This window comes from Mandrillus leucophaeus, unplaced genomic scaffold (genome assembly GCF_000951045.1).
Source record: "Mandrillus leucophaeus isolate KB7577 unplaced genomic scaffold, Mleu.le_1.0 Scaffold503, whole genome shotgun sequence".
In the NCBI taxonomy this organism is placed as follows: Eukaryota; Metazoa; Chordata; class Mammalia; order Primates; family Cercopithecidae; genus Mandrillus; species Mandrillus leucophaeus.
Window position 1 is genome coordinate 1,914,264 of NW_012105399.1, and position 13,260 is coordinate 1,927,523.

Consider the following 13,260-nt stretch of genomic DNA (forward strand, 5'->3'; position numbering starts at 1 on the left):
CCTTCCTTCCCTCCTTCCTTCCCTCCTTCCTTCCCTCCCTCCCTCCCTCCTTCCTTCCTTCCTTCTTTCCTTCCTTCTTTTTCTTTCTTTTCTTTCTTTTTGACAAAGTCTTGCTCTGTTGCTGGAGTGCAGTGCAGTGGCACAATTTCAGCTCACTGCAACCTTTGCCTCCTGGGTTCAAGCGATTCTCCTGCCTCAGCCTCCCAAGTAGCTGGGACTACAGGTGCATGCCACCATGCCTGGCTAATTTTTGTATTTTTAGTAGAGAGGGGTTTTCGCCGTGTTGGCCAGGCTGGTCTGAAACTGCTGACCTCAGGTTATCTGCCCGCCTTGGTTTCCCAAAGTGCTGGGATTACAGGCTTGAGCCACTGGGCTCGGCATTACTTTCTTTACTTCCTGTTTTAAGTAATATGCCATGGCAAAGAGACTGCTGCACACTATTAGCCATTCTAAGAGTGTTCATTTTATTTTTTATGTTAAACTAAAGTCAGAGACATTAGAGAGTTGGAAGAATTGAGCCCTATTTTAATGTGAGTTTTTGGTTTTGAAATGTGTTCAGAGCTTACTTGCATGATAGTTCTGAATACCTTTTTACAGGGTGTACATATATATAATGTGTAACTTATGTTTCCCATTTCTTGTAACTATTTCCAGCCATATCTTTTCTAGAGGCATTATATTGATTTAATTTTTATATCTGTGTTTTAAAAATGTCATATAATACATGATCTGTATATCAAGTCTATGTTTTTGAAATGATTGAATATCCTAAGTAATGTCATCTGTTCTCATGATTTGAGCCCATGCTCCAATGACACCACTTTCTTCGCGTGTTTCTGAAGTTCTGGGTTCTTTTATGTCCCTGTCTTTGGCTTAGTGTATGAAAGTTGCTTGGAATATATTCCAATCCTTCAACTGTTCTTTGCTGTCTATATTAGTCTCTTCTCACACTGCTATAAAGAACTGCCTGAGCCTGGGTAAATTATAAAGGAAAGAGGTTTAATTGACTCACAGTTCCACAGGGCTTTTCTTTTCCGCTGGGAAACTTACAATCATAGCGGAAGGGGAAACAAACACACCCTTCTTCACATGGTGGCAGGAAGGAGAAGAATGAGAACCAAGCATAGGAGGAAGCCCCTTATAAAACCATCAGATCTTGTGAGAACTCACTATTATGAGAATAGCATGGGAAAACTGCCCCCATGATTCAATCACCTCTCACTGGGTCCCCCCCACCACACATACGGATTATGAGAACTACAATTCAAGATGAGATTTGGGTGGGAACACAGCCAAACCATATCACTGTCATAGTGGTTATTATAGATCTTCCTTATAGCCTTTATAACGTTTCACTTATTAGTTTATATTTCTGTTTCTTTTACTAGACTGAGTTCCTTTGAAGACACAGGATTGTGTTTATGTCTGGCACATAAGTTAGACCTTATTAAATGCCTGAAATGAAATGCTTAAGAATTCTTAGTGGATGGGTTTCTTTGTAAGTTTATTACTCTTTGGGAATGTAAGGCATTGGTATTCTGTAGCCTTTGCTCTAACAGATTTGTCTGCCTCTTGGGTCCTTTTCTAACAGGTGTAAATCTGAGCTTGAAAGAAGCCAACAAGCTGTACAGTCTGCAGATGTCTCTCTGAATCCATGCAATACACCACAAAAAATTTTTACAACTCCACTGACACCAAGTCAATATTATAGTGGTAATGCATTTTTTTCTTTAGTATAGACAGCTTTTTGTTTAGCTTGAGATTTTAATTCTACAAAATAAATGAATTAATTCAACTTTGAATTAAACTTTTAATTTATATGTTTAAAAACTGCAGCCGCTTGTTACATACCCATTTGCATATCTGTTGAATTATGTTGAGCTACTGGATTGAGATTTTAAGCTTTTTACTTTATCCTTCTGTGGTATATTTCAATTTCAGAATATTTAAAACACTTATGTTTTTATGTATTTTGATATTTGGTAATTTGATCAATAGTTTGATCTATTTCCCTAACTAAAATGTTATTTCTCCTTGGTATACTAAGATACTCATTTCTAGACTATCAGAATCATTGTTGATCTGTGAATTCCTTCATGGAATCAATGATTGAAAGAAAATTGTTTTTGATTGTCTGGTTTTAGGTTCCAAGTATGAAGATCTAAAAGAAAAATATAATAAAGAGGTTGAAGAACGAAAAAGATTAGAGGCAGAAGTTAAAGCCTTGCAGGCTAAAGTAAGTTAACTATGGGCCCTATAATAGAGTATGCAGTTATAGAATACTTTGATATAGAATAGAACAAGGTTAGAGAAAAATCTGTTTTACATAGAGCTGGTGTTTTTTCGTACTGAGAAAATGTTTTGGGCTTAGTGGAGGTGATTATTTTTTAGTTTTAAAAATAGGGTGGAGTGAGTAAAATAGAGTAGGGAGGTTAGGTTATCCCTAAATATTAAATGTTCATGTAATGTCCACTAAATTATTTCCCTATTAAGACCCAGTGATCAGGGCTATTCTTGGAGACAGTGGGGCCAGAGAATTAGTCATGATGCTCCCTGCCTGGCTTTGTCACCTGGAGGCAATTGCTTCCTATACAGTCCTTTTGATCTATTGAATTTTACCTGTACCATTTTTGTTCACATGTTATTTGCTGAAAAAAATTTCCAGTTTGGCTCTTACGGGTGGCTTTCCACTAAACATAAGGAATTGATGAGATGGCACAATTCAGCAAGCCGTTTAAGGCTGACTTTATAAGTAGGTACCTTAAATACTGAGAATGCAGAAGTACCTCTGGCTTAGAGCTTTAATGATTTTTATTCTTTTCATGACTTTAATGCTCATTTTGATGTCATTAGGATTCTGATATGTAGCAAAGGCATTGCTTATCAGATGAATAAAAATTAAGTACTCACTCTCTGGTTTGTCCTAGAAACATCATGTGCTTTGTCATCCAGTTCAGTCATTCATAGCAATTCTTCCCTTGACATTGATTCCTAGAGATATTTTACGGAAAATTTGAGTATCTAGTAAACATTAACCCTCTTCCTATGGCAAAAAAAGTGCTTACTATAAAAATCTAATGCTGCATTTACCTCCATGTCTTGATATTTGTCAGAATGGAGGCAGAGAGAAGCATAGAAAGAACAATGCAAAGCAGTAGATCATCCACAAATGTATATTACATAATATTAAACACTTGTAATTTTTTTGGGGATAGTGATATGGTGGAATATGAGAGTTTTGAAAGAGTTTTTTAGTCTGATGTTTAACTTTGATTCTTTTGGGCAAAGCTATAAGGGGAGGTAACCAAGGACAGGCAAAGAAAAGCCAGTTTTGGAATTCAGAATGAAAGTGAATACTCACATATGTTTAATGGATTCTAAGAAGGATGCAGAATAAATACCAAGACTTAGCCTGTTTTAAATAGGTTGGGCATGAGATGGTAGTAGCTTATTCCTGCAATGCTAAGAAGTCGAGCATTAGAACATTCCATCACTGGGTATTAGACTTATGGTTTACTTGACTTGATGAATGTTCGTTCTTGGTGTGCAGTGCAACTGTTAACTTCTTGGGATTATGGCTTTATATCCTATCTGAAAATAAATAGCCTTGAGTATATGAGATCTTTAAAGGGCTCTAAAGAGATTCTATTTCTACAGAAAGCAAGCCAGACTCTTCCACAAACCACCATGAATCACCGCGACATTGCCCGGCATCAGGCTTCATCATCTGTGTTCTCATGGCAGCAAGAGAAGACGCCAAGTCATCTTTCATCTAATTCTCAAAAAACTCCAATTAGGAGAGATTTCTCTGCATCTTACTTTTCTGGGGAACAAGAGGTGACTCCAAGTCGATCAATTTTGCAAATAGGGAAAAGAGATGCTAATAGCAGTTTCTTTGACAATTCTAGCAGTCCTCATCTTTTGGAGCAATTAAAAGTGCAGAATCAAGGTAACATTGAGCTAAGTTAAGTTTAAATTAACTTTGCTTGAGGCAGTTTCACAGGTGATTCCAGATATTTTTAATCCCATAAAGTGCTTAGGTGTTTTGTTAGGCACGTCGGTGTTAACATACTGTCTTTTCAATAATGATAAAAGGCATCATAGTGTTGGAATGTACTTTTACTTGTATCGAAAAGCTGGTGCCTGGAAGCCTCTAAAGTAGGTTGAGAGGCTTTGACTTTCCTTTCCAGAAGCAGGGCCAGTGGGTTGGTTACAGTTTACACTCCCCATGCTTCTCATCTGGCTCCTTTTGTGACCCACAGAACCAGCCTGTGGTCTGACCAGCTTTGGCCAGAGGTTGTGTGTGTGTCTGCAGAACAGCTTTGCTGTGCTCTGCCAGGTTGTCCATATGGGAGCAAACCTGTAACCTTGGCTGCTGTGCCACGCTGCAGCTGACAGCCAAGGGTACCAGGTGGTGTTTTGGAATCTACTCTGTAGAAGATGATAATTTCCAGTGCTGTGATATATTGAAAATCACTGTCAGTGTTCACTGGTGAGAGCTGTCACATAGCCAATGCCTTTGGAACCAATGTTGTGCGTATGTGGGAAAAAAGTGGAAAAAAAATCATTGTTAATTTTGGCAGTATGGGAGGTTCACACTCTTGATGTTTAGTGGAGGTGAAACTACCAGAGAATATAGGAGGGTGAACTTTTCACTGCCTAGCACTGATTTGCATTGATATGGGCACCAGACAAATATAGTTTGCTGTTGTGTGGTAAAACCAAATGGTACTTTTAACAAAGGGTGTCATATGTGATGTACTTTTCACAGTCTCAATAACGAGATAGCATTCATGATTTTAGAAAAACATTTCCCCCACCAAGTTTCTTTGTTAAAATGTAAGAAAATGTGTTTCTCCTGCTTTCTATACAGTATTTGAATGCAAATGACAGTAGAAACTATTGAAATTAAATCCAATTAAAGTAGCTTCTATGTTTAGTGTAAATATTTGTTTCATCAAAGATTTCAGAGAAGAATAAAACAAATGATAAACTATGAACATTTTGGGCAAGATATATATAAATCAGAGTGTGATTTTTGTTTGTGGTTTAAGAGCTAAGAAGCAAGATTAATGAGTTGGAACTACGTCTGCAAGGACAAGAAAAAGAAATGAAAGGCCAAGTGAATAAGTTTCAAGAATTCCAACTCCAACTGGAGAAAGCGAAAGTGGAATTAATTGAAAAAGAGAAAGTTTTGAACAAATGTAGGGATGAACTAGTGAGAACAACAGCACAATACGACCAGGCGTCAACCAAGGTACTTGACTTTTCGTGAATTACTGGAGAAATCTACATCTTTTCATACAATTGTTTGGAAAGAGTATTTTATACATAAGTTTGTGAAATAAATGTCAGTAGTGTTCTTTGTTAATATGTACTAGGCACTCTTGATGCAGTTGAACTAGAAAGCTGTTTTAGCGTTGGGTGGATCTGGGATCAAGCCTGGTGCCGCACTTTCCCAGCTGAGTGATGTTGGGCAAGTCACTGATCTCTTTTTATGTTGCAGGGAGTAATAGAGAATAAAGAAAATGTATATACAGCATCTTGTATGATGCGTGCCACATAGAATATGCACTTAAATTAATGGCACTTTAAAGGAGTTTTAGGACATTTGATAGGATTTAATCTGCTGTTGGGATCTTACATGTATATATAGTTGGTCTATTGTATCCATGAGTTGTGCATTCATGGATTCAACCAACTTGGATCGTAAGTCTTTAGGGGGAAAAAAAAAGGCCAGGCACCGTGGTTCACACCCGAATCCCCACACTTTGGGAGGTTGAGGCATGCAGATCACTTGAGGCTAGGAATTCAAGACCAGCCTAGCCCACATGACAAAACCTTGTCTCTACTACAAATACAAACATTAGCCAGATGTGGTGGTGCACACCTGTAATCCCAGCTACTCGGGAGGCTTAGGCATAAGAATCGTGTTAATCTGGGAGGCAAAGGTTGCAGTGAGCAGAGATTGTGCCACTGCACTCCAGCCTGGGTGACAGGGTGAGATTCTTTCTCAAAGAATGGCTTTGTCCATACTGATCATGTACAGACTTTTTTTTCCTTGTCATTATTTCCTAAGCAAATATATTATCACAAATATTTACATAGCATTTACATAGTATTAGGTATTATAAGTAATTTAGAGATGATTTAAAGTATATGGAAAGATGTGCATAGGTTATATGCAAACACTATACCATTTTATATCAGGGACTTGAGCATCCTCAGATTTTGGTATCTGCAGGGAGTCCTAGAACCAGTCCTTCTTGGATACTGAGGGATGACTGTACACCCACCATTGAATCTTCTTAAGACTCCAATGGAGGCCAAGCTTCTTAGCCCGTTATTTTGCCCATTGTTTTGTCGTTGTTCTTGTTGTTGCGTTGGTCCCAGCCTACCTCTTTAGCCAGTCTTTTCTTCTCTTTTTTTCTATTACTCATTCATTTCCTGACTCATTTCACAAACATGTATTGATATTGATGCCTGCTATATGTTAGGCACTGTTCCAGACCTGGGACTGGAACAGTGATAAATAGACAAAAATCTCCAGACCTGGGGCTGGAACAGTGATAACTAGACAAAAATCATTGCCTTGTGAAGCTTCATCTTCATAGAGGGAGGCAGAAAATAACAAAAATAAAGTAACATAGAGAGTATGGTATGTGGTATTGTAAGTATTGTAGAGAAAAATGAATTGTCTTCTAAGACCAACCATGAGGATTTGGTGTTTGCTGAACCTACCCTTTCTCTGGGCCCAATGTTTTCCTTTTATTTGCCTTTCTGCTTGAAATGTCCTTCTTTCCAGGTCTGGCTCTTTATAACTTTCTCACTCTTGTGAGCTCCTTCCCTTGTCTCTTAATGCAGTAAGATATTTTCTCCTGGCATCCCTCTTATGACTCTTTTATTACTATTATCTGTGTTCTAGCCCTGTGGTTCCCACACTTGGCTAATTGCCAGAATCACAGAGAACCTTGAAAATTTAATTCTGTTAGATTAGATCTATGTTTGGGTGGGGCCAAGGAATTGACTTTTAATAAACTCTTTAGATATTTCTGAGGCTTTAGGTAAAAACCATTGTAGTAGACATATTTCTATTATTTGCTTTCTTGGGGCAGGTTCTTTCATTTGTTTACTTAAAATTTTTATTTTAAGATAATTGTAGATTCATATGTAGTTATACAAAATAATAACTTGTTAATGTGGTGGGTTACACTGATTGATTTTCACACATTTGAATGAGCCTTGCATCTTTGGAATAAACCCTAATTTGTTATGGTATATAATTTTAAAAATATATTTCTGAATTTTTTTTGCTAATAACTTATTAAGGATTTTTTGTGTCTATATTCATAAAAGATATTGGTTGGCTTTCTTTTTTTCCCCTGCCATCTTTCTTTGATATTTGTATCAGGGTATCCTAGTTTCACAAATTAGAAAGTGTTCCTTCCTGTTCAGTTGTCTGAAAGAGATTGTGTAGAAAGTTTTTTTCTTTCTTTCTTTATATATTCAGTAGAATTCTCTAATGAAATTATTTGAATCTGGAGATTTCTTTTTTGGGAGTTTTAAAATTACAAATTCAAGTTTTAAAATAGTTATAGAACTATTAAAATTATCCATTTCATATTGGGGGAATTAGAATAGTTTGTATTTTCATCTAAGTTGTCAACTTTATGTATATAGAGTTGTTCTCTGTATTCTCTTATTCTTTTGATATTTGTAGTGATATTCCTTGTTCATTTCTGATGTTGGTAATTTGTGTCTTCTCTCCATCTTCTTTGTCAGTCTTGCTAGAGATTTGTCAGTTTTGTTGATCTTTATTGATCTTTCCAAAGAATCAGCCCATTGGTTCATTGATTTTTTTTTCCTCTTTTTTCAATTTCATTGATTACTGCTTGCTCTATGTTTATATTGCTCAGAAAAAATGTCATTAGAACTTGTTGGTTGATGATGTTGTTGAGTTTGTTAATATACTTGCTGATTTTCTGTTTAGTTGTTCAGTTCATTGTTGAGAGAGGGATGTTCAAGTCTCCACCTATTACTGTGATTTGTCTACTTTTCCTTTGATTTCTTTCAGTTTTTGCTTCACATATTTTGCAGCTCTGTCGGTTGATGCATATACATTTGGGATTGCTATATCTTGGTGGATTGACCCTTTTATCACTATTTAGTGTTCATGGTAATTTTCTTCATTCTGAAGTCTACTTTGTCTGTTATTAATATAGCCACTCCAGCTTTCCTTTGATTGTTAGTATGATATATTTCTTCCTCTTTACTTCAACCTATTTTGTTATATTGAGGTGACTTTCATGTAGACAACATATAATTGGGCCATGTTTTTAAATATACTCTTTCACTATCTGTCTTTTTTTTTGAGATGGGGTCTGGCTCTGTCACCTAGGCTGGAGTGCAGTGGTGTGATCTCAGCTCACTGCAATCTCTGCCTCCCGGGTTCAAGTTATTCTCCTGCCTCAGCCTCCTGAGTAGGAGTAGCTGGGACTAGAGGTGTCTGCCACTACGCCTGGCTAATTTTTGTATTTTTAGTAGAGACAGGGTTTCACCATGTTGGCCAGGCTGGTTTTGAACTCCTGACCTCAGGTGATCCACCTGCCTCAGCTTCTCAAAGTGCTGGGATTACAGGTGTGAGCCACCGCGTCCGTCCTCCACTGTTTATCTTTAATGGGTATATTTAGACCAGTTACACTTAATGTAATTATTGATATATTATGACCTAAGTCTGCCATTTTATTTTTTGTTTTCCTTTTTTTTCTGCTTTTTCATTTGTTTTCTTGTTTTTCCTGCCTTTGTGGGTTGCTTGAACATTTTTTAAAAATCCATTTTGATTTGTTTATATATCTTTCTAGAGCTTCTATAGTGATCGTTCTAGATACTACATTATTTATACACATTTTATCACAGTGTATTGGTGACTTCATTTCACTAGTTCTAGTGAATTTTACAGACTGTTTTCTCCCTTTTCATCCTTTTACCCTCCCTCATTTATAGTTTAATTGTTTTAAATGTTTTCTGTACATACATTTAGAACTACATTTTGCTTCAACTCTTAAACATATTTTAAAAAGCTGAGGAAGAGAAGGAAAGATTATATTTGTGTGTGTGTATGTGTATATATATGTGTGTGTGTGTGTATATGTGTGTGTGTGTGTGTATATATAAAATCATTGCTCACCTTGTTCTTCCTTCCCTCCTAGATTTCCTTCCAGTTTCCTTTATTTCCTTTCTGTTTAGAGAACCTCCTTTAGCCATGCTTTTAGGGTAAGTCTGTTGGCCACAAATCCTTAGTTTTCCTTTTTTTGAGAATGTCTTGATTTTCTTTTCATTCCTGAAGGATATTCTGTTGGGTATAGGATTCTGTGTTGACAGTCCTTTTTTCCCAGTGCCATAGTGTTTTTCTTCAGGTCCTGAGCTCCTTAGTCAGTCTCCTTCTTCTCTCCACCTTTCAAACTTTTGTTTGTTTTACTATAATGCCCAGGGTTTTTATTTGTTCTAGTTAGGAGGAATAGCGAAAAGTGTGATTATTCCATTTGTAAAAGTCAGGTTCATTTTTTTATATTCTTCTAGTGCAGTGCCTTATACAGAGAAATTCTGGAAAAATATTGATTAGATATATAAAGGAACAATGGCTCTTCAGTGGAACTATGACCTCCTGTGATCCATACATTTAATATCTTCATGCAGTCTCAGTATGTAATAATAATTTGGTCTTTCAAGTTAGAAGGGCTTGGATTTGAACCTGGCTCTGCCACATCTCAGTTTTATTGCTTTTTGAGTTATTTAATGAACTTCTGAGCCCCAGTTGTCTAATCAATAAAGTTGTGTTAATAATGCCTGTGTCATAGGGTTGTTGTGAAGATTGAGATAATTTTTGTAAAGGCTTTAGCATAGTACCTGGCACATGGTGTACTTATAATAATATTAGCTGTTATTATCATGGCTTATTTTCAAGTTCCTAGTTAATTAAGCTAATTTTCAGTTGCGTTTCAGCCAAGCTAGGCCTTCCTGTGTGTAAGAATTACATTTCTCCTTTTACATTTTACTTTGGTTTTGGAGTGACAAGTTCACCAAATCCTTGTTCTGTGGGACACATATAATGAAGTTTCTTCTCATCAAATCATGAATTAATATTTTTGACTAGGATAGTGCTGAGAATACAGCTCTGGCTTTCTATTAGAGTCTTCCCTCCAGGTTCTTGTTTTTTTTTTTGAGACAGAGTCTCAGTCTGTCATCCAGGCTGGAGTCCAGTGGTGCGATCTTGGCTTACTGCAGCCTCCGTTTCCTGGGCTCCTTCCACCTCAGCCTCCCTAGTAGCTGGGGCTATAGGTGCCTGCCACCACACCTGGCTAATTTTTGTATATTTAGTAGAGATAGGCTTCACCATGTGGCCCAAGTTGGTATTGAATTCCTGGGCTCGAGCAATTTGCCCACCTCAGCCTCCCAAAGTGCCGGGATTACAGGTGTGAGCCATTGCACCCAACCCCTCCACCTCCAAATTCATTTCTTTTTTTTTTTTTGAGATGGAGTTTTGCTCTTGTTGCCCAGGTTGGAGTGCAATGGCACAATCTCGGCTCACTGCAACCTCGGCCTCCTGGGTTCAAGCGATTCTCCTGTCTCAGCCTCGTGGGTAGCTGGGATTACAGGTGCATGCCACCCGCCTGGCTAATTTTTTTGTATTTTTAGTGGAGATGGGGTTTCACCATGTTGGCCAGGCTGGTCTTGAACTCCTGACCTCAGGTGATCCGCCCGACTTGGCCTCCCAAAGTGCTGGGATAACAGGCGTGAGTCACTGCGTCCAGCCCCTCCAGGTTCTTAATACTTGTTTGTTCTGTGCTTTTTGGGTTCCTTTTTTCCATTGAGCTAGAAATCCACTTAACTGAAAATGCAGTTTACTCTTTTCTGTCTTGTCCCTGAGGATAATATGACCTTGTCATATGTGTAACTGAAATAAAATAAAATTATACTATGTTTATGCTGTTTCCAGATCTAACATTAGACTTAACTATTAAATAAAATGGAATTGCTGTAACAAAAGTCAATATCATGTTTTTAAGTGAACATATGCTGTTTGTAGTGTGCCTTTTCCAAGTATTTACAAATTGTGAGATACAAGGCTTGAATGCATGGAGAAACAGAGTGTTGAGCTGGCAGCAAACCTGGAGTTCAGCAGCCACAGTTTACAGATAAAAAGGTCTGGAGTAAGTGCCCAGGGTCATGTGCTACATATTTTCAAGGACTTGAGCTCTGGGCACTATTTTAGAGTATTATGGAGCATTCATGACACCTAGTGGTCAGATACTCTTATATGAATTAGGTATCATTGATAATAGAATGTTGTTTAAAAAATTTTAAATAAAATACAAGTATCTTCTAAAGACTCTTTTAACCTGCTAAGTTTAGTAGAAAAGGATTCTTGATTCCAGGACCCTTTAGTGGAATGTATTGCAGTTTGAAGGAGTGCCAGTAGAGGGCGCCACGGGTTCATTCATGTTCTCTGTGGTGCAAAGGTGTTTTTCTTTTTTTTTTTCCCCTGAGATTTGTCAACCATCAAAATTTTGAACCGTCATTTGAGTACTGACTTTTTTGTTTGTTTGTTTTGAGACCGAATCTCGCTCTAATTGCCCAGGCTGGAGTTCAGTGGCACAATCTTGGCTCACCACAACCGCTGCCTCCTGGGGTTCAAGCAATTCTCCTGCCTCAGCTTCCCGAGTAACTGGGATTACAGGCATGCACCACCATGCCCAGCTAATTTTTGTATTTTTAGTAGAGACGGGGTTTCACCTTGTTGCCTAGGCTGGTCTCGAACTCCTGACCTCAAGTGATCTGTCCACGTCAGCCTCGCACAGTGCTGGGATAACAAGCGTGAGCTACCATGCCCGGCCTGAGCAGTGACTTTTGTCTGAGTTGTTTGCTCTTGTATCCCCAATGCCCAGAACAGTACGTGACATGTATAGTGGGCTCTCAATCAATATTTGTTTATTTTTATTATAAATAATCTCCGTAATGCTTTTCTTTGGGCCTTTGAAAAAATTTAAGGGCAATAAAGATAATGACAAGAGTGTCATTGAACATCTGGCTCAAAATTTTAACCTTTTGAGTTTCGTATTTTTAAAGTTCTGATATTTGCAAAGTCATTTAGTCAGGAATGACCAGCTTGGCCCCTTTCTTCTTTGGTTAGTTAATAGTTGGTGATTGACTGGTCACCAGGATTTTTGAGTGAATTCTTTGTAGCGATTGAGTATTACAGTGTTTTCTTTTCCTCTGAATTCTTAGCTACATTTCTAACATTTCTCATAATTTTAAATCAGACTTCGGAGAATCTACATTACTAGAGAGATCTGCCAACTTGGAGCACATTTCTTTTGTAGTGGAGAATTCTACCCCACCAAGATGAAGTTGTCTTTTTATTCCCTGGTCTTTATAGAGTTGTTTTGTAGGGCAGTTTAAGGATTCGAGCCCACGGGGAATGTAGAGAAGAATGGCTTTCAACACTTGAAGAGTTAAAACCATTTTGTTCCAATCTAATTTTAGAAGAGCATCCTAAATTTTCATGTAATTCATGTCTTAAAAATTATTTTAGGGATATCTGGCTTTGTGAAAAGGCAATGGAATGTTCTTTGTGTTGCTTATGGCAACATGATTAAAAACCTCTGGTTTTTAATGATACTCTGGTTTTTAGCGATACTCTCTGGAGTCCTGTGAACCTCCTGAAATTTAAAGTGGCATAGTGGGCACATTGTGGAAAGAAATGTTTTAATATTTAAAATTTACCACAAAATCCATTATGCTTGAAAGAGACTATCATGAGGGTAATGGGCACCCTCTGGTGATTTTACAGCTTTTAAATTACATGGGCTAACACCATTGCATTTTAACCTCTCATTTCCCTGCAACAAAATGTTAGATGAATCGTTAGACATACTGATCTTTTTTTTCATGGCACAAATTAGGAAGTATTTAAGTGGGATAGTGCTTTACATCCTTGCTAATAGTTCCTAAACATAAATTGTTTGCTAAAATAATTATAGCAGTTTTTCTAAAACACAGAATATTTGTTTACCTGAGTAATATTTATTTTGTCTTGAACATTTTTATTCGTTATTAGTGTACTGCATTGGAACAAAAACTGAAAAAATTGACGGAAGATTTGAGTTGTCAGCGACAAAATGCAGAAAGTGCCAGATGTTCTCTGGAACAGAAAATTAAGGAAAAAGAAAAGGAGTTTCAAGAGGTAAGGTCAATGGATTC

The 13,260-nt window shown here is 37.4% G+C and overlaps 1 protein-coding gene across 2 annotated transcripts in view; it reads left to right on the top strand.

Moving 5' to 3' along the window:
- The window catches only part of CENPF (centromere protein F, 350/400kDa), a 59,112-nt gene that overhangs the window by 10,275 nt on the left and 35,577 nt on the right, over positions 1 to 13,260 (top strand). For both annotated transcript variants that reach the window (XM_011996160.1, XM_011996161.1), the window contains exons 4-8: positions 1,592 to 1,713; positions 2,145 to 2,236; positions 3,658 to 3,949; positions 5,055 to 5,257; positions 13,118 to 13,243. In XM_011996160.1, the coding sequence (XP_011851550.1) occupies positions 1,592 to 1,713; positions 2,145 to 2,236; positions 3,658 to 3,949; positions 5,055 to 5,257; positions 13,118 to 13,243 (835 nt within the window). The remainder of the gene's footprint in view (positions 1 to 1,591; positions 1,714 to 2,144; positions 2,237 to 3,657; positions 3,950 to 5,054; positions 5,258 to 13,117; positions 13,244 to 13,260) is intronic.